The sequence below is a fragment of the Geotrypetes seraphini genome, chromosome 2 (assembly GCF_902459505.1).
Source record: "Geotrypetes seraphini chromosome 2, aGeoSer1.1, whole genome shotgun sequence".
In the NCBI taxonomy this organism is placed as follows: domain Eukaryota; kingdom Metazoa; phylum Chordata; class Amphibia; order Gymnophiona; family Dermophiidae; genus Geotrypetes; species Geotrypetes seraphini.
This window is the reverse complement of record NC_047085.1, coordinates 421,527,139-421,548,385: the sequence shown is the minus strand read 5'-3', so window position 1 is coordinate 421,548,385 and position 21,247 is coordinate 421,527,139. Positions and strand designations below refer to the sequence as shown.

Sequence of the window (21,247 nt, the reverse complement as noted above, 5' to 3'; positions counted from 1 at the left end):
TTGGAGTGATGATGATTTCGCTGAGGTCTTGTTGGAAAAGGCCATCAGTGAGTAGGGTTTGTATCCATTGCAAGAGTAGGGTGCGAAATAGTGTACTGGAGGCTTTCAGTAGGTATGGGGGACAGTGGTTAAGGTCGCAAGTTGCGTGGCTATATTTGTTGTAAAGTTTGGTGAAGTCTGACCATTGTATTGGTGAGAAGTGGGACCATGTTCTGTCTGCTGCTGCTTCTTCTTCTGTGGAGGATGTTGTGATCTCTTCTAAGTGCGTAGGTGTTCCATAGAAGGTGGATCTTATAGTTGCAATTTTGTCTTTGAAGAATGTCACTAAGAGGGTGGCTGTAGGTGTGGGGGTGTTGTTGCTTGTCTGGTAGGGTTTGGTGTCTGTGAGTTCTTTTAGTAGTTGGAATAGTTTTTTTTATGTCTAGGGATTCTTCTCCTATTTGCTTTGTGTAGTATGTTTTTTCATTTTTCTTTTAATTTTTGTTTGTATTTTTGGTTCAGTCTTTTCCATGCTGTTTTTGTGGAGTCTTGACTGTTTTTCCTCTATTTTCTTTCTAGTTGTCTGCATTGTCTTTTTAGTAGGAGTAGTTCATTGTCAAACCATTTGTCAGATTTTCTGTGGATTCTGGTTTTGGTCTGTTCTGGAGCTAGCTCATCTAGGGTTGCTGCACTTAGCTGGCTCCATTGTGAGATGAAGTTTTGGGGGTTATAGTCTTGGATTATGGCATCTATTTTCATTCAGAATTTCGATATGCTTACGTGACATGTAGGTTATTTTTTGTGTGTTTGGTTTGCTTTTGTTGTTGGTCCAGTTGATATTGAAGGAGTATGTATAGTGATCTGACCAGAGGGAGCGATACCAGTTTCCATTTGATGTGTGAATTTCTGGTTGTATGGGTTGTTGGGTCATGTAGGCTGCAATGTCGAGTTGGTGACCTTTTTCAAGAGTGGTTTGAGGGTCTAATATCTTGTATATTAAGGCCTCAAGGTAAGATAGTAAGATTTCTACTTGTTTGGAGGCTTGGTTTTCGAGGTGGAGGTTTAGGTCTACTAGGATTAAGTTGTAAGTTGTCGTTAATGAGTTTCGGTAGATAAAGTCTTCAAATTTTGGGTTTGCTCTGTTCCAGTTTCCTGGTGTTATGTAGCAAAGCATGCAGTTTAGGGTGCCTTTAAGTGAGGTGCCCGAGAGTTGACAGGCTAGTAAGTCCATGTATTGGGTAGTAATTTTGTCTTGTATTTTTAGGTCTACGGTTTTTGGCTAGGATGGCAATTCCTCTTCCTCTTTTGTTTTCTCTGCAGACCACTATCATTTTGTATCCTTTAGGGCAAACTTCTGTTATTCTGGGGTCTGTTTCAGAAGTAAGCCAGGTTTCAGTGAGAAAGAGGCAGTCTAGTTTTTCCCTTTCTATCCAGTTTTTAATGTGTTCTGTTTTTGGGCCTATGGCTCTTATGTTTAAGTATGCACATGTGAGATTGGTGTAGTTTGTTGGTTCGCTGTGAGTTGTTTTTGGGTAGAAGAGTGATCTTTGGTGAGAGTGCGTTTTGGTCTTGTAGGGGTTAGTCGGTCTTCTTGTTATTTGTGTGTTGGGGTGGTAGGTGTAGGTCTGGTAGTTTGTGTTTCTGTCTGTTGTGATTCGTCTGGGTGGGTGGAGAATTCCATTAGTATTTGATATAGTTGGTATTGGGAAAATGTTGTTTGCTGTTGCCTTCCAGTTAGCTAGGATCAGGGCAATCAGATAGTTTCTGTGTGTTTTTGTGCTGTAGTTAACATTTTGAGAGTAAGCATGTCTGGTAGTGTGATTGTATGAGACCAAACTAGGTTGTAGGTTGGTTAGGTGGGGTTGAAATTGTGGTAGTTCGGTCACTTCTCGGTCGCTTCACAAAGGTGCTCGCTGAGGTGCCTTTGACATGCGCCTTAGACAGTGCACCGAATGGCTGTGCGCCATTAGGGTTGTGCCTTCCAACTGTCTTAGCGAGATGTAGCATCGGGGAGGGACGGCGTGTGCTCCCACGCCCGATGAAGTCCTCCCAACTGCTACCGGAGAAAGGCGGGTAGAAATTCAAACTGTCCCGCTGAGCCTTCCAACTGGCTCAGCAGGTTGTAGCATCGGGGAGGGGCAGAGTGTGCTCCCATGCCCAATGAAGTCTTCCCCACTGCTACCGGAGAAAGGCAGGTAGAAATTCAACTGTCCCGCTGAGCCTTCTAACTGGCTCAGCGGGTTGTAGCATCGGGGAGGGCGGAATGTGCTCCCACGCCCAATGAAGTCCTCCCAACTGCTACTGGAGAAAGACAGGTAGAAATTCAAACTGTCCCGCTGAGCCTTCCAACTGGCTCAGCGGGTTGTATTGCCGGGGAGAGGCGGAGCGTGCTCCCACGCCTGATGAAGTCCTCCCAACTGCTACTGGAGAGAGGCGGGTAGAAATTCAACTGTCCCGCTGAGCCTTCTAACTGGCTCAGCGGGTTGTAGCAATGGGGAGGGGCGGAGTGTGCTCCCACGCCCGATGAAATCCTCCCAACTGCTACTGGAGAAAGACAGGTAGAAATTCAAACTGTCCCGCTGAGCCTTCCAACTGGCTCAGCGGGTTGTAACGTCGGGGAGGGGCGGAGCGTGCTCCCACGCCCAATGAAGTCCTCCCGACTGCTACCGGAGAAAGGCAGGTAGAAATTCAAACTGTCCCACTGAGTCTTCCAACTGGCTCAGCGGGTTGTATTGCTCGGGGAGAGGCGGAGCATGCTCCCACGCCTGATGAAGTCCTCCCGACTGCTACTGGAGAGAGGCAGATAGAACTTCAAACTGTCCCGCTGAGCCTTCCTACTGGCTCAGCATGGTGATGTCGGGGAGCGGGGAGCACAGAGTGCACTCCCACGCCCAAGGAGTCCTCCAAGCTACTCCTGGTCAGAAGATTGAGGAAAGTTAGCAGGGCCAAAGTAAAAGTTAGAAATAGGTAAAATTAGATTAAATTTAAAATGTTCCCGCTGAGCTTTCCAGCAGGCTCAGTGTGGTATACAGTGATTTTGTTAATTCAGGTTACCACCAAAGGAAGAGTACATCTATTGTGTGTTACATGTCTCCTGACTCAGTTAAGTATCTGCAGGTCAGTAGAGTGTATGCCTCTCTAGATGGTAAAATTATTACTTTATTGAGTTACTTGATCTTGAAGTTTCTATATTGGTCATTTAGCAGATTTTGAGCATCATTACTTGGTTATCTGAAATACTGAACATTTTATGCTACATAATAACCTTAAAGGGTGAGTCACAATAATTATTTTCTTCCTCTGTCTCCATCTGCTGGTAGAGGGACACAACCTGTTGGTCTAGACTGGTCTGATAGGACTAAAGGAAAGAATGTTATAGGTAAGACATAACTTTTCCTTAGTCTGTTTCCTGAAAGGAAAGTGTGGGTATATATATTAAAAAAAACAACAAAACAACTATCCAAAGCTTGTTTTCCGCATAACTGTCAGAGCTTGACCAATTTCACTACTAACTGGTAGGGAAACACCAAGAATCTCCCCAATTTACAAGTGACTGGCCATTTTATTGAGATTGTGACATCATCAATTAATTCATTATTGAATGTACATAGTTGGTACAGCTTCCAAATATATTACAATTACTTCATTAAGATCCAATGATAACTTTCATACTCCAGCAATGTTCTGTTGGTTCTGGTTAATCATACTTCATTAGTCATTTTCCCTAGCAGCAATAATGACTTAGATATCACATGCTATTGAATCACGAGACATCCCAGCAGACCTATGTGCAGTACCAGAGGCAAATACTGGGGATCTCAAGGTAAACAGCTAAGTTTTGCTTCCTAAGCATTGTTAAGGGAACAGTGTGAAGTTATCTGGTCAATATGACCACTAGCCTGCGTTTCTGATATTTATGTTGGTTTTATGTTTTTTAGCTACAACCTACTGTTATGTTATGACTGTCACATCCTCCGGGTTTTATTTTTCTCCAGACATTAGACCTTGACTTCTCTTTGCTTCACTAGTAACAGAAAACCTGTACTCGGTGTGTTGTGTCCAAATCTCTGAAGCATTTCTATCATTCAGCCTCATCTTTTTGTATAGTGTCTTTTCAGGTTCCCAGGCAAGGGGTGTCTCATACATATTGGGTTATGGGCCCCCCTTTTATCCTGCTTAATACAATTAACGCATCACTGCAGCTTCCTGATTGACAAATTAGTTGAGCCCATTTCTCACAATTTCTTCAAAACATATTCTATACTTACTCACTCTTTTCCACCTCTTTTCTGAAAACTCTTGCACTATTCTATGCGAACCATAACCCTTGTTCAGATATAAATTTTTAATAAAGATCAGATCCTCCTGACTAAAAACAACGGTAACTGTTTGTATAATGCAAAATGTGTCTGTGCATGTTATGATAATTGATAGGTATTGTTGACATCATTTAGGTGAGGTGGCCAGCATGAGTGTAGGCTTATTGCAAAAATATTTGGATGATATATCTGAAATGTTATTGAAATTGGTCAAGTTTTTTGACAGGCAGAATAGGGTTGTTGTTGTGTGTTTTATTTTTTTTAAAACAATGTATATTTGTTTTTCTCTGCCCATGTCTCATTGTAATAACTTTTTGTTTAATACCCTGTCCATACTACATTTTCAGTAAATGTCACAGAGTAGAAGGGGATTCTGTTGGATATTTTTTTCCATCCATATGTACTGGGGTTCTAAACCCAGCCCTCGGGACACATCTAGCCAGTCAGATCTTAAGGATATCCACAATAATATGCATTAGATAAATTTATATACACTAATTCCATTTTATGCAAATCAGGTATATTTATTGTGGGCATCCTGAAAACCTGAGTGGAAAGGTGTGTGCTTAGAATTGGATTGAGAACCACTGATGTATGCCCACACAGGCATTTCATAAAGTGAAATCTTTTGTTTAGTTCACTGTATATTAAGAACAAAGATCTCTAATTTTATTAAAACTCTTAGTGGCCATTGTAGGGTGATTTAACAATTAAGACTGTGGAATTTTAATCTGTACTCAGATCCTGACTTCAAAGTCTTACATAGGATATATCTTTTTTATTTTTTTCTTTTGAATGTTCTGACTAGGCATTTTCTAGCTTAGCTGAATCCTATAGCATGGCAAAATACTTCTGGAAAAGAGTTAATCTTATTAGTCCTTACCTCTATTTTCCTAAAATATTTTTAAATTAATCATTTTATTTGCTTCTTTCAAACACTAGAGAAAATTTGATTAGTCAGAGGTGTTATTTCAACTTCTATCCTAGTGCCTTTGAAATAGCATTATTTAAATTTCAGTTCTTGATTGCATTGCTTTCTATCAATTAAAAATGTTTCAAATTTGATATGTGCAATAGTGAAATAATTAAATGTTGCCTTTTTGCTTTTAGATATGGTTAGTTTAATGCAGCATTTTAGAACCTGTGAGGGAGAATAGTCACGTTTCCTTAAGGACACTCTCTTAGTGTCAGAACCACCTTAAAGCTCATAGTCCCGCCCAGAGGGAAAGTGATATGAGAGGGGCAAAATCAGGAAGACTAAAATCTCAGAACACAGCTAGGTTAAGGATAGGGTTACTGATTGTCCCCGGATATGTCCTCTTTTTGAGGACTCCATCAAGCGTCTGGGCAGCTTTTCTAATTTACCTCTTTAGTCCGGTTTTTGCCTTTTTGGGGAAATATGGTGGCAGCAGCACTGAAAAGAAATCATGCTGGCCCGGGTCAGCTTCATGCTCCGAAGCTCCTTCCTCTCCCTTCCAACTGCACCCACACCCCCTTCCCGGCAGCCCTCTTCAGCGACTTGTCAGTGGCGGTGATCAAGACAGGCTGCCGGCATAGGAAGCCTTTCCTCTATGAGTCCCACTTCTTTGTTTCAACTTCCTGTTTCCACATAGGTGGATCTTGCAGAAGGAAGGCCCCCGATGCCTGCAGCCTGTCTTGATCACCGCCACGAAGGGAGAGGGCCAGATGCAGAACTCATGAGTGAGGGGAGGGAAGAGAGGGGAGGGAAAGGAAAGATATTATACAAACTGGGCTGGAGTGGAGGGAGACTGGAAAGGTGCTGGTTATAGGGTGCAGGAACAAAGGAAGTGAGGGGATACGATGAAAATGGAGACGAATAGTGGCATTGTGAAGGGACAAGCAGGAACTATAAGGGGTAGGGACAGAGGGGAAATGCTGAAAGGGGGATATATAGGAACACAAAGCCATACTGAAAGGGGGTAGATGGGTTTACAGAGGGAGGCAATGCTGAAAGAGGCTAGATTGGAACACAGAGGGGGGATAATACTGAATTGGAGGGTTGATGAGGATACAGATGTGACAATGCTTAAAAGGGGAAGAGATGATAGAGACACACAGAGGGAGCAATGCTGAAAGGGGGTAGTGCTGAAAAAGGGAAGTGAAATAGAGACACAGAAAAACGATGCTGAAAAAAGGACATTGAGAAGGCAAATGGTGAACATGGGGAGGGGGGAGATAAGAAAAGGGACACAATGAAGATTCTGCAAAAGAGAGACATTGATGAGATGGGCTGGAAAAAAGGTGGAATTGTGACTCTGACAGACATAAAAGGGAAATGCTGGATCAAGGTGAGATGGGGGCTCAGACTGGAAAGAATGGGGAGAAAGAGGGCCAAGCCATATGGAAGGGGCACAGAAAGAGGAAAATACATTGGAAAGAATGAGAGAGTGAAGAGAAGATGAGGAAAGCAGAAACCCATAGACAATCAAGATAGATAAAAGTTGTTTGTTTTGCTGAGGATAAAGTAGTGTTATAGTTGTGTTAATAAATGTTTATAATTTGAAAATGGAAATAAGGTAAAAACATGTTGTCAGAAGGGAGCTGAGGCCGGTGCGAGCAGCAAGTGCAAGGATGCTGCTTGCGCCGGTGAACATTTCAGGAGGTACATGGGGGGCAGGAGGTGCTCAAGCAACGAGGAAGAGTAGTGGAGAAGGGGGGGTACATGATGTGGCGATGCCAGGCGCCAACATCTCTCACTATGCTAATTCTAGGGATCCAGAATAAAGCCAAGCAGAGTGTACTATCTAGTTGGGAGATTGTAGTGTGTATGCTGTGACCCTTCAGGAACATGCCATAAGAAGACATTCTTACATCTAAGGACTAGTTTTGTCTTTGTTTTCTCTGTGAACTGAACAGGAACCCTGACACCTTTAAATATTATTTTTGTTCACCTTAACTTGCTGTGTGACTCCGCTTTATCTGGGCTTCTGGCCCACCCTCGTTCACATTAACACAGCCCCAAAGAGTTCAAGACAAGTTAAGTTTAAATTAAATTTGGTTTCCAACCTAACATGATACTCATTTACGTATATAGTATACATATTTAATATATCAATTAGATACAGCATAATGCTTATTTGCCCACTGTAGGCTAACAGATCAATCCACCCAGTCTTGACTTTTTTTTTACCATATAAACCTTTCATTTCTATAGCTCTCGAAACCCTTAAGTAAAATAAGGCCTAATGTGGCTAATTAGTGTCATCAATGATGAAATTTCTTCTTCTGAAAGGCTACTATTCTAAAGTGTGTTTCTGTTTGTTAGGAAAAATATGTAAGGTATTTAGTTAGCTAGAGAATATGCTTAAACTATTACCCCCCAAATCCTAGACATTTGTATTACATAATCTTCTTTCTATTGCTTTTAATAATCCAAATTTGTCTGCTGTATGAGCAGTTTTCCTTCACTTGGTTAAATGTTTCAAACCTTGTAGCTCTGAGAGGATGCCTTACACTGTCTGTAACAAGGTGATCATTATATTACAATTCTCATTACATGATTTGTAATCTTTATTTATAGCTTACCCCTACCTCCATATGTAGGTGTTTGAACTTAAAGTAATACTGATCAAATGAAAGCCTGTATGTTATAAATGTTTTCAGTTTTCCATTTTTGTTATGCTTTTTCAGAAATGTTGTTAGTAGTTATCTGATTTCTTCTTTATTGTAGGCGTTTGTAGAAAACAATACTGCCATTAAGTGGTGCCCTACACCAGGCTGTGACAGAGCAGTCAGGTTGACAAAGCAAGGTTCAAATACATCAGGACCAGATACACTCCGCTTCCCCTTACTGAGGGCCCCTGCAGTGGATTGTGGGAAAGGGCATCTTTTTTGCTGGTTAGTACTTAAATTTTGACTGTGTGTAGTAAAGTTATATCTTTGTGAACTTTGGCCTGGACTAACAGATATTTTCAGTTTTCAGAGTATTATACAGGTAATAAATAGAAATAAAGAAAATAAGATGATGCCTTTTTGTATTGGGCAGACTTAATATTGATAGCTTTCCCTATGAGACTATCATAATAATAAAACCCTAAGTGCACATGCGCACTCCTACCTGCGTGATCCGTAGGTCCGTGGCAAGTAGGAGTGTGCATGCGCACTTAGGGTTCTATTAGCTTGGGAGGAAATATGATAATAGCCCCACACTCACTGACCCCAAGGTAATGTTCTGTGGTCTGGCCGACGCCCTTACACTCCCTGGCCGAAGTTATTTTTAAATTCAAAGCCGCGGTGGCGGCTCCTCTCACGAGCGGCGCAGGCGGGGATCATGAGAGGAGCCGCCGCTGCAGCTTTAAACTTAAAAATAACTCTGGCAAGGAACTAAAGGAGCCATTTTAGCTGCGTTTTTGTTTGCACAGGGACGTGGAGAGGGAGGGAAATACCGCTGCTGCACAGAGAAGTGGAGGGGGAGGGAAATAATGCTGCTGCTGCACAGGGAAATGGAGGGGGAGGGAAATACTGCTGTTGCTGCACAGGGAAGTGGGTTGGGGGGAGGGAAATGCTGCTGTGGCTTCTGCACAGGGAAGTGGGAGGGAGAGAAATGCTGCTGCACAGGGAAATGGAGGGGGAGGGAATGTTGCTGCTGCACAGGGAAGTGGGGTGGGGGAAGGGAAATGCTGCACAGGGAAATGGAGGGGGGAGGGAATGCTGCTGCGGCTTCTGCAAAGGGAAGTGTGGGGGAGGGAAATGCTGCTGCTGCATAGGGGGCAGGGAGAGAGACAGATAGAAAAAAAGAAAGAAAAACACAGCATGAGGGAGACAGAAAGAAAGGAAGAAAGACATGGGCAGGGAAAGAGACAGATAGACAGACAAAGGGGACCAGGGAGAGAGACAAACAGAAAGAAAGACAGCGGGAGGGAGTGTGTGTGTGTGTACATATATATATATGTGTGTGTATGTGTATGTATGTATATATATATATATATATATATATATATATATATACACCATACTCCCTCCCGCTGTCTTTCTTTCTGCCGTAATTTGCTCATTTCTGATCTTATTGACTTCTTTGACTGGGTGACCAGAGAATTGGAAAGAGGATGTGCTGTAGATGTGGTCTACCTGGACTTCAGCAAATCCTTTTACATGGTCCCTCATAGGAGGCTCATCAATAAACTTAGGGCTCCTTTTACGAAGGCGCGTTAAGGCCTTAACTCACGGAATAGTGCATGCTAGCCGCTACCACCTCCTCTTGAGAAGGCGGTAGTTTTTCAGCTAGCGCGCTAATCCAGTGCGTGCACTAAAAACGCTAGCGCACCTTTGTAAAAGGAGCCCTTAGTGGACCAAAGTTAGGACCCAAAGTGGTGACCTGGATTAGAAACTGATTGACAGATGACAGAAGTGGTGACGAATGGAATATGCTCAGAGGAAAGAAAGGTGAGTAGTGGTATACTCCAGGGACTGGGACTGGGACTGGGGCCTGTTTTGTTTAATATATTTGTGAGTGTTATTTCTGAAGGTTTAGAAGGAAATGTGTGTCTTTTTGCAGATGACACCAAGATTAGCAACAGAGTGGACACACCAGAGGGAGTAAAAAATATGAGAAGAGATCTGTGAATGTTAGAAGAATGGTCTAACATTTGGCAGTTAAAATTTAACGTGAAGAAGTGCAGAGTAATGCATTTGGGGAGTAAAAATCCAAAGGAGTTATATATGCTAAGGAGTGAGAAGCTGATAAGCATGGACCAGGAGAGGGACCTTGGCATGATAATGCTGAGGATCTCAAGACTAGGAAACAATGTGACAAAGCAGTAGCTGTAGCCAGAAGGATGCCGGGCTGCATAGAAAAAGGAATCGCCAGCAGCAAAAGGGAGATGTCAGTGCCCCTGTACAAGTCATTGGTGAGGCCCCACCTGGAATATTGTTTCATTAGCAAAAGCAGCAGATGAATCCAGAGACCAATGGATTAGCACACATCTACCAACAGGCGGAGATAGAGAAACTGAGTGGTCCTATTGGCTGGCACTCCTCCTGTATCTTCAGTATGCTCTATCTCCTAGTAGGTGATGGTCGCTATTCAACTAGATCCTGAATTCTGGCTGTGACTGGAAAATTATTTTCTCCTGTTGAGGTTTCTCTTCAGTGAGATGGCAATTTTATTTCTCCTATTGAGGTTTCTCTTCAGTGAGACAGGGGTGTCTGACTGAAAGGTGCCGGCTTTAAGGGTTACACCTGGGCCCCCCCAGGTCCTTGCCTCACCCTCCCTCCATTGCTAGAGGGTCTGACTGGGTCTCGATTTTTTTCTTCTTTCCCTTCTCTGTTTTAAAAAAAAAAAAAGGGAGACCACAGTTGCTACATTCTGCCCTGTTATTGCTGCACAACCAGCTCTTACTGGCTTCAACCGGCCCTAACAATAAGCTTGTGAGTATATATGTGTTTTTTACTGTTGTTTGAACTTCAGATTCTGTTTGGGAGTCTTAGTACTGTGGGTTCGGTCAACGTACGTTTAAGGAATGGATATTTTATTGAGCCTAAGTTTTATGACTAGTAATCCATTGAGGGAGCCGGGACTTTCCCACCCTTTGCGTGCATGCGCTTGGTTTCCTTGTTGGTTACAGCGGGGAGAGTTCATGTTCGCACTTGTTCTCCTCGTTGGGTTTCAGTGCAGCAGTAGTAGTCCTGTTTATTCCGAGGCTCTCTTTCGTCGGTGTTTGTTGTGGCCATGTGCAGCTGATTGTACAGGTGCCAGTTTATAGCAGCGCGCATGAGATGGGACATGTTTTTTCCGGTGCTGTGGGAAGCACCGCACCGTTCTTCTAGTTATTCCCCGAGTCTGATTTTCTTTCTATGTAGGCCGTGGCAGGGTAAATTTTGCGGGGCTTGAATCCGACTATGTTTCTAGGAGTGTTGATGCAGCAGCCACGTGTCGGCGAGAATCAGGCGCGTGCTTGGGTCTCCGGCGATGGCGGGGGAGCTGCAGCGTTCCGGTAGTTTATTTCCAGCTGACTTTGGTCAGGGTATGCCGCAGTTTCTCTCCTTTCCAGTTCAGACAAGTTGTACGTGTTTCACCAGCTTTGGGACAAGCTTGGGCAGATTTATATGACTATGTCTGTGTTCCTGCTGTATTCACTTGAAGGAAGCTGCTTGTTTAATCGGACTCTGGGGTTAGCACTCAAGGGGATTTACCAGAGAGACTCTGATCTGTGCTAGGTCACCCAGTCTCGGTTTGTCTTCGGACTGGGTTGACATACGGCAAATCACGGCACAGTGAGATCAGCAGTAAGATAGTGCCCTGTATTTCATACGGGTATTTCATTGTCTGTCTTGGGGTCCCTGCAGATTGAGCCTTTGTCTGTTGGTAACTGTCCTTCTTATTTTGGCCTCTGTGCTGCACTGCATGTGTCTAGTAGTGGCATAGGATATATATGCCTAAAGGTAGTACAAACAGTTTCCAAGTTCGGGCTGTCTCTATGGGCATAATGACACTTCGCATCTTCCTGCGGCCAGGACTCTCTTTCTCTATTTCTGAGGGGGCCTGAACTTCAGATTTCCATGCTTATCACGCTGGTTTCTCCTGTCACCATTTTCTCATGACACATGCTAGATGAACCCCCCGACCAGACAGGAAGGGCTGTACAGCTCCTTCTAACCAGGAGCCAGTTACCTATTCTATCAAATCCGTGGAGGAGCATGTGCTATGTGGTTGTTAGCCTCATCCCTGAAGCTCTCATTAGCGATGTGAGCTTGTCTGATACCTGTTAGGATGCTGTTGTTTTGCATGGGGCGGTAGATCCAGCATCTTGATTGCATCTAGTACTTATTCACTTTAAAGGACATACGTATTTCGCTCACGTTGCATGGAGTTAGTACTGTTTTCATGGTTCCAGTATACTCATCTTTACATTGCGAAACTTGATTTTTCCTAGGAGAGTTTCTTTCTTCTTACAGATCCTACAGTTCTCATCCTGCCGTTCCCTGACCTTCTGCACTTCATTCTGAGGGGATCTTGACTTCTTCCAATGACTCTTCAGGCTTTCTCATGAGGGGAAAGATGCCATAATGTCAGGTCAGGGGGCAGTGAACATTTTTCAGGATGCTTGCAACTTTGCATCCTCCTCAGGTTTCCGGTTTGTTCTTGGAGTCTCTATGTTTTGTGTTTCCCTTTTAAGTGTTACTGGTCCTCAGGGCAGTTCTTATAGTTCTTCAGGAACTAAGGGACGTTGTTCCACTTACTGCATGGTGCCCAAGACGGGGGCATTGGGCAGGCTGGATCCCATTCTGCTGATTTAGTTTCTCAGGGTTACACATTTCTGCAGAAAAACTGGGAGAATATTTACATTTTCACTATGGACTCCAAATTGGCACTAGGTTTGCTTGCCTCTCTTGGAGCAGCACTTTCAGTTTTGGCACATGCCATTTTGCCTACCCAAGGTTTCACGAACATTTTAGAAAATGTGGGCAGTGGTACCATTTTGGCACTACCAGGTGATTCACCTACTTTCTTCTTGACTGACTGCTTGATTCGGACGTCTTCCAGTTGGGCCATTTGACTGACACAAAAGGGTGGTTTCTTTTCCTCAGTTCTATGGACATGAATCTTCGAATTTGCACAGCGCTCTTTTCTCTGTACTATTTATAGGTATATCGGGGAGATGTTTTTATTCATATAGGAGAGAAATGTGTTTCTTCCCAGATATTAGGGCGATGGGTCACAATCTCAGGTTTGCATTCTTCTTCGGTCACCATGATCAAGAGTATGGGATTCTGTACAGGTTCTAGGATCCATGTTGCTGACTTCACTGGGAACTTCGGCTTGCTTTCCCATTATAATGCTACAGCGGTCGCTTTTGTTCCGGTGGTTCCTGGTATCTCAGGGCTCCAATTATTTGGTAGGCTCCTCAAGCATCGCTCTGTATGATTTGGTGGCTCAGCAAGATTTCTCTTTTTAAAGGCATGCCTCGGTCTTTGCTGGACTAGCTCATGGTCACCAAACATCCCGGGCTGTCGGGTTGGGGGGGCTCGGTGCCTTCCGTCCTCAGCTCCAGGAGTCTGGTCTTAAGAGGCGACTCAGTACTTGTTCATTCTTCTACTCTGGAGCATGGTCAGGCTACCATTTCTGGAGCTTCAGACCATTCTTCCGGAATGATGCTGAAGGTCTTTTGAGTCAGTATTATGATGGGGCTATTTCTCTACAGTCTGGGCAGTAGGTGATATTACTCAGTTGGCAGGTAAAGTTGTGGTTCTACTTCAATGGGTGGACCCTCATCTTCCTCTTCTGTTGGCAGATCATTTTACGGGTCAGAAAAAGAGTTTGGATAGACTTTCTCTCCGAAATCTGAGCATGGCTCATTTATTGTATGTTACAGTGTACAGCGCTGTGTACGCTCTAGAAAGTGTAAATGTTAGTAATAGTGAAATCTTCTGGATATTGAGAATTTGGCTCAGGCGTTCAAGCTCTTTGTATGGAAGTGAGATCTCCTAGAACTAGACCTCATGGTCTCGTCTCGAAATTCTAAGCTTCCTAGCTTCTTCGGCGGGCACAGGGAGTGGGAGTCAGAGGGGGTAGCAGCGTGGCTTCTCTTTCGCCTCTGGTTTCTCTTTTTTCAGTGTTTTCCCCTGGCTGATGATGGCTTGGATTTGCCATCTCAAGCTCGCTTTCAAGGCACAGTATTTGTAGAATCTCTGGATTGGCTGCGCCATCCTTGCTATGCGTATCTGATGAGTCTTTGGACAGCCAGACTGTTGAGTTTCCTGGATATCCGTATTTGCTCACCTAGGGTCCGATCAACATGGATATTCATACTACTTTGGTATTACGACCTAGCTTTTGAAAAGTCATGGCTGACGTGTAAGAGTTGTGTGAAGCAGGTTGTTTCTTCTCTTATCCAGGCGATACAGACGTCTTCACCTGTGGCTTCTGCTTCCTTTTGGAGGTTTTTCCTTTCTTGGGTACTTCTCAACATTTGCACCCTTCCAGAGTTCTTTTTCATCCTTTCTTTTATAACACTCTCACTTTTTCTTCCTTCTTCCTGGGAGGAGAAATGGGGAGACATGCTTTTATTCAGTGCATTTTTTGAAAGTGCGTAGCGTTCTCCACGAGCTAGGTTTCTAACAACTTTTAGTTGTATAGATCACCTTTTAGTATTCTCAAACGTATGGCGGCGTCCAAAGCCTCCATCGCTCGATGGGTCCAGGAGGACATTCTTTACGCTTGCTTGATGGCAGGGAAGTGTTTGGCGAAAGAACTTCATGACCATTCCGCCAGAGCGATGGCTACTTCTTGGACTCGGTCCAGAGGTTTTTTTCCTTGGAGGAGTTTTGTCTCGCGGCTACTTGGTCTTCCGAGAGTGCTTTATCTCAGCATTACCGGTTGGATGTGGGGGCACATGCGGTGGATGCGTTTAGTGCTTTGGTTGTTGCGGAGGCGGTGTTTGCTTCCCATCCAAATTGAGGATTGCTTTGCTACATCCTATTGGTCTCTGGATTCATCTGCTTCTGTTGCTAAGGAAGGAAAAATTATGTTTTTACCTGTTAATTTTATTTCCTTTAGACGCAGCGGATAAATCCAGAGCCCCACCCTTTCTGGATATTGTCTGTCGTTTTTTTATTTTGCAACTTTCGAAGTTTGTTATTATTGATGGTTGTATTCTGTATTATTGCCTTTTGAGAATTGTTATGGGAAAGAGTTTTTTTACATGCTATGCCTATTGATGGTTACAGATGCTTGGGCAAGGAGCTATACTGAAGATACAGGAGGAGTGCCAGCCAATAGGACCACCTGTTAATCAGTTTCTCTATCTCCGCCTGCTGGTAGATGTGTGCTATCCCATTGGTCTCTGGATTCATCTGCTGTGCCATACCTTGCTAAGGATGTAAGAAGCAGTCCAGAAGAAGTCAACAAAAATAATATCTGGATTGTGTCGAGAAACGTATGAGAAAAGGTTTGAATACTTGAATATATATACCCTAGAGGAAAGAAGGAATAGATGAGATATGATATAGGCATTTAAATATTTAAAGGGTATTAATCTACAATCAAATTTCTTCCAGAGATGGAGAAACAGTAACACTAGAGGACATAAGATGAGATTGCAGTATGGAAGACTCAGGAGGAATGTCAGGAAATACTTTTTCACGGAGAGGGTGGTATATGCCTGGAATGCCCTCCCTGGAGAGATAGATGGTATAGGCAAAAACAGTGACAGAGTTCAAAAATGTGTGGGATAGATGCAAAAGATTCCTAAATAAAAAAAGGATAGTGTTGACACAAAACGCTACAGATCAAGAGCTACAACTTCATTTATAATGAGCAGGAGTGGTGCTTAAATGGCAGCCCCAGCAGTGAAGTGCACCATTGTGCAGTGATTGCACTAGCAATGATATCTTTGAATGTGGCTTTTGCAAGACTCCTGAAGCAGCCTCGGGAAACAAGGAAGTTCCCTGTTGGATCCTGTAGTGAAGACACTGTTTCAAGTTCTGCTGTCCTGCATGTTCGCTTGGGGGATGATGGCATGAGAGGCATGAGATGACGGCAGCTAATTTTTGCCATCTCATGCGCTGAGTTTAATCTGTGCCTGTTAGTGATTTTTGAACTTACCCTGCATTTTCCAAGACTTTTGGATGTTTCAATCTCCAACTGGGGAGTGGCTATGGCTGATACTTGATTCAGAAAAATGGAGCCCATATGAAAGAAGGTGGAGTTTTTTGAGCCCATGAAGCTGAACTGAGTCTTTTTCTCCACTTTCTTTTTCTCATCTGGTTCTCTTGTGTTCCTTTTCCCTCTGGTTCTGCTTTGAATTTAGTGTGTGGTATATGATTGTGGTGGTGTATTTCCTCTGTCTATGAGTGATTATTTAGCAGTACTGAGTGGAATTATAGGGGGTTCTATAGATATATTTGTTTATGAAGTATGAGCTTTGTTACTTGCTGATTTTAATTACTCCAACATTGACTGGTTAAATGTTACATCAGGGAGTGCTAGGGAGGTAAAATTCCTAGATGTCATAAATGACTGCTTCTTGGAGCAACTGGTCCGGGAACCAACAAGAGGGGATGCTATTTTAGATTTGGTCCTTAGTGGAATGCAAGATATAGTACAGGAGTTAACTGTGTTGGGTCCGCTGGGAAACAGTGATCATAACTTGATCAAATTTGAGCTGATTCCGGGAGTAACATCACAAAAGAAATCTACTGTAGGGGTGTTTAATTTTCAAAAGGGTGACTATGATAAAATGAGGAAAATTATTAAAAAGAAGTTAATAGGATCAGTTGCAAAGGTTAAGACTGTAAACCAGGCGTGGATGTTATTTTAAAAATACCGTGGTGGAAGCCCAGACCAGATGTATTCCACATATATCAGCAAAGGTGGAAAGAAGAGAAAACAAGAGCTGGCGTGGTTAAAAGGTGACGTGAAAGAAGCTATTAGAGCCAAAAAAACATCCTTTAAAGAATGGAAAAAAGACCCGAATGAAGAAAATAAGAAGAAACACAAGCTCTGGCAAGTTATATGCAAAGCATTGATAAAGACAGCTAAGAGAGAATATGAAGAGAAACTTGCAAAAGAGGCAAAAACGTATAGCAATAATTTAAGGTACATCAGAAGCAAAAAAAAACCTGTGAGGGAATCTGTGGGACCTTTGGATGATCAAGGAGCGAAAGGGGAGCTCAGGGAGGATAAGGTCATAGCGGAAAGACTGAATTAATTCTTTGCTTTGGTCTTTACGGAAGAAGATGTAAGAGATCTACCTGAACCGGAAATAGTTTTCAAGGGTGATGATGCGGAGGAACTGAAAGAAATCTCGGTGAATCTGGAAGATGTACTAAGCCAAATCGACAAGTTAAAAAGTGATAAATTGCCAGGACCGGATGGTATACATCCAGGGTATTAAAAGAACTCAAAAATGAAATTGCTGACCTGTGTCACTAGCAACCTCAGGGCAATGGGTCCTAGGGCACCAGTGGCAAGAGAAAACTCTTGTGAGCCGCTACGGGCAGCACAAGGAAAAAAAAAGGTTAGCAGAAGTGAACACCACCTCACCAGATAGGTATTGTATCAAGCAATAACTGAGTTTATTTTTTTCAGAACAAAACATTCAAACCAGCTTGCTTGGGTCAGGTTCAATCAGTTCCACATTGAAAAAACCCCACAATCTTATCAGGATGTTCTAAATATAAAATATAGTCCCAAAACAAACAAAATACACTGCTACACAGTCACTGGGTTAATGTCAGTCAAATAAAGTTCAAAAACATATAATTCAAGCTTTCCCAAAGCTGCTGCTGGCTCTCCAGCTGATTAATAGTCCAAACTTTCAAACATTCAAAAAAACCCAGTCTTTTGGGCTGATATCCTCAGCCTGTGCTAGTGCTACGACACTAGGCCCCAGCAGCTGATGTGCTGGCCGGGGAGTGTGCTCTGCGTGGTCGCAATTCGCCTATCATAGGCCCTCAGTCCCACCACAGAAACCGTGGAGCATTCCCCACTTCCTGGTAACAACCCTTCCCCCACACAAGGGAAAAAAAAAACCAAAATTCAAAACAGTTCTTTTTCAGTTCTTAGAAGTGCCTCCAAGCACCACACCTTCTTCAGGGTTACCAAAAAAAAACATTTAATCAGCTTAGTTAAGCAGTGTTCAAGTAAAGCATTTAGGCAATCTGAATTATTTGCCTCCAGTCCAGCAAACCTCCATTGGCAGGACTCCATTCCATGGCTCAGCATATGGCTTCAGCTCCATGTCCTGGAAATCTTGAGGCATGAAGTTGGGTAACTCCAAACTAGCCTCAGTCGGCTCCATAACTTCCAGCTGCTCACTGCCATTCAGAGCTCTCAACCCTGAGTCTCTCTGCCTTTCCTGTTGCTGCCCCTTTCCCTTCTGTCTCTCTAACTGTTCAGCTCTCTGGTGTAATAGCCTGCAGCCACGCCCCAAACCCTCAGGTGAAAAGGTTTTCTGGCTGTTTCTACTTCCAGCCTGCAGGTGACTACTGGGAACTAACCTAGAGCTGTGTGGGGGTTGGGAAACCTGCAACTCTGCTCTCCCGCTCCCTCTAGGGGTCAAAGAAGGAACGTCATCAAAATGTTCAGTTTGGGGTTTAAATTGAGCTATTTGTGGAGTGTCTACTCTTGAGCTGTGCACTGCTCTGGGGACACACCTAGCAGGCATAGGCTGAATACCACACCTACTGTTAGTGATCTGTAACCTGTCGCTAAAATCGTCTGTAGTACCTGAAGATTAGAGGGTGGCCAATGTTACACCGATTTTCAAAAAGGGCTCCAGGGAAAATCGGGGAAATTACAGACCATTAAGCCTCATGTCGGTGCCGGGCAAAATGGTAGAAACGATTATAAAAAATAAAATTGTGGAACATGTAAGCAAGCATGATTTAATGAGACTGAGTCAGCATGGGTTCAGCCGAGGGAGATATTCCCTCACTAATTTGCTTGACTTCTTTGAAGGTGTGAATAAACATGTGGATAAAGGTGAGCCAGTTGATAAAGTGTATCTAGATTTTCAGAAAGCTTTTGATAAAGTTCCTCACGAGAGGCTCCTGAGAAAATTAAAGTGTCATGGGATAGGTGGCAAAGTTCAGTTGTGGATTAGGAATTGGTTATCGGATAGAAAACAGAGGTAGGGTTAAATGGTCATTTTTCTCAATGGAGGAGAATAAACAGTGGAGTACCACAGGTCTGTACTGGGACCAGTGCTATTTAACTTATTTATAAATGAACTGGAAATTGGAACAAGTGAGGTAATTAAATTTGCAGATGACGCTAAACTGTTCAAAGTTGTTAAAAACGCATGTGGATTGTGAAAAATTGCAGGTGGACCTTAGGAAATTGGAAGACTGGGTGTCCAAATGGCAGATGAAATTTAATGTGGATAAATGCAAAGTGATGCACATTGGGACGAATAACCTGAATCACAGTTACCGGATGCTAGGGTCCACCTTGGGGATTAGTGCCCAAGAAAAGGATCTAGATGTCATCGTAGACAATATGATGAAATCTTCCACCCAATGTGCAGCAGCGGCCAAAAAAGCAAATAGGATGCTAGGAATTATTTAAAAAGGGATGGTTAACAAGACTAAAAATGTTATAATGTCCCTGTATTGCTCCATGGTGCGACCTCATCTGGCGTATTGCGTTCAATTCTGGTCTCCTTATTTCAAAAAAGATATAGTGGCACTAGAAAAGGTTCAAAGAAGAGCAACCAAGATGGTAAAGGGGTTGGAACTCCTCTCGTATGAGGAAAGACTAAAACGGTTAGGGCTCTTCAGCTTGGAAAAGAGACGGCTGAGGGGAGATATGATTGAAGTCTACAAAATCCTGAGTGGAGTAGAACGGGTACAAGTGGATCGATTTTTCACTCCGTCAAAAATTACAAAGACTAGGGGACATTCGATAAAGTTACAGGGGAAATACTTTTAAAACCAATTGGAGGAAGTTTTTTTTCACTCAGAGAATAGTTAAGCTCTGGAATGCGTTGCCAGAGGATGTGGTAAGAGCAGATAGCGTAGCTGGTTTTAAGAAATGTTTGGACAAGTTCCTGGAAGAAAAGTCCATAGTCTGTTATTGAGAAAGACACAGGGGAAGCCACTGCTTGCCCTGTATCGGTAGCATTGAATATTGCTACACCTTGGGTTTTAGCCATGTACTAGTGACCTGGATTGGCCACCGTGAAAACAGGCTACTGGGCTTAATGGACCATTGGTCTGACCCAGTAAGGCTATTCTTATGTTCTTATGATAATAGGTAGGGACAGTGGGAATCTTGTTCATCTATTCATGCACATCCATTCATGCGTGTCATGAAAGATACTTTGTGTAAGAACTGGGAGACTCCTCTATCAGTCCTAGAAAAATAGACACAATGTACAGAATTCAAACAGGATTTGACAGAACTCATCTTCAAGACCATTCACTAAGTTGTGGAATCTGCCCTCAAACATTCCCAAAACTCACAATCTTGCACTTCTGCTCCTCCAGGCAGAGAAGCTGGAACATTAAACTCTTTTGGCAAGCACATATTTCAGTCATCTGTGGCAGAATTATGGACTACCAGTTTTACATATTCATGTATTTTAAATCTTTAATCTAATCTTCAATTTCTGGGTCACTCTGTGCCTATCTAAGATCAAGGTGACTTACAAATCAAGAAGTTTACATTAGGTTTAGGACGTGCAACAATGAAATATAAAGTAAGCAGTATACTATGAGGTAGTTACCAGAGATAGGAGATGTAGTAATCATTCAATAGAAGGAGACATTGAGCTGTCATTAGAATTACAGTACAGTAGTTTGAAATACAATACAGATTGGTGCGATTATATAGAGTTTGGAGAAGGAGCTCTTGAGGTTTCTGTGTAAGTTGCTATGGAACAGCATACTTGTTAATTATCAATGGGGTATATGTTCTCAAAAAGGAAAGGCTTCAGTTTCTTTCAAAATCTGAGGTAGATTCTGTCTTGATTGCTAATTCTTGGAAGATTGTTCCAGGTCTTGGTGCCAAGGTAGGTGAGTAATGAGTTAAATATGAGCTTGTATTTTACATCTTTGGGAGAGGGAAGGATCAATTGAAATGTGTTAAATTTTCTGGCTGATATTGACCAGGAGTTGATGAAAAAGTTTATAAGTGGCTCTGCAGAGTTCGCTTATAGCATGTTGAACATTACATATGATAGTTTGAAGGTGATGCGAGCGTTAATAGGTAGATAAAGGAAAAAAGAGGACCAGACCTTCAAACTGAAGCTTTTAATGTCGCCAGTGGGAAGTGGAACAAGAAATACTGTATATAAACAAAATAGGTAGCTAGTGCAGTCTGATGCAGTAAGGTGAATATTAGTCGTATTGCTGCTGTATTTTGTATCAGTTGTACCGTAGTTTGTTTATGAGGGTAAAGTTAATGAGAGAGAGTTGCAGTAGTCTAGTTGGGATAGCACAAGCATCTGTGTCAGTATGGCAAAGTGATAATCATGGAAGGATCTGGT

The 21,247-nt window shown here is 42.9% G+C and overlaps 1 protein-coding gene across 8 annotated transcripts in view; it reads left to right on the top strand.

Annotated features, from left to right (window-relative positions):
- ANKIB1 (ankyrin repeat and IBR domain containing 1) overlaps window positions 1–21,247 on the top strand; it is a 280,095-nt gene that overhangs the window by 144,588 nt on the left and 114,260 nt on the right. For all 8 annotated transcript variants that reach the window (XM_033931149.1, XM_033931147.1, XM_033931152.1 and 5 more), the window contains exon 9: window positions 7,990–8,156. In XM_033931149.1, coding sequence (XP_033787040.1) covers window positions 7,990–8,156 — 167 coding nt within the window. The remainder of the gene's footprint in view (window positions 1–7,989; window positions 8,157–21,247) is intronic.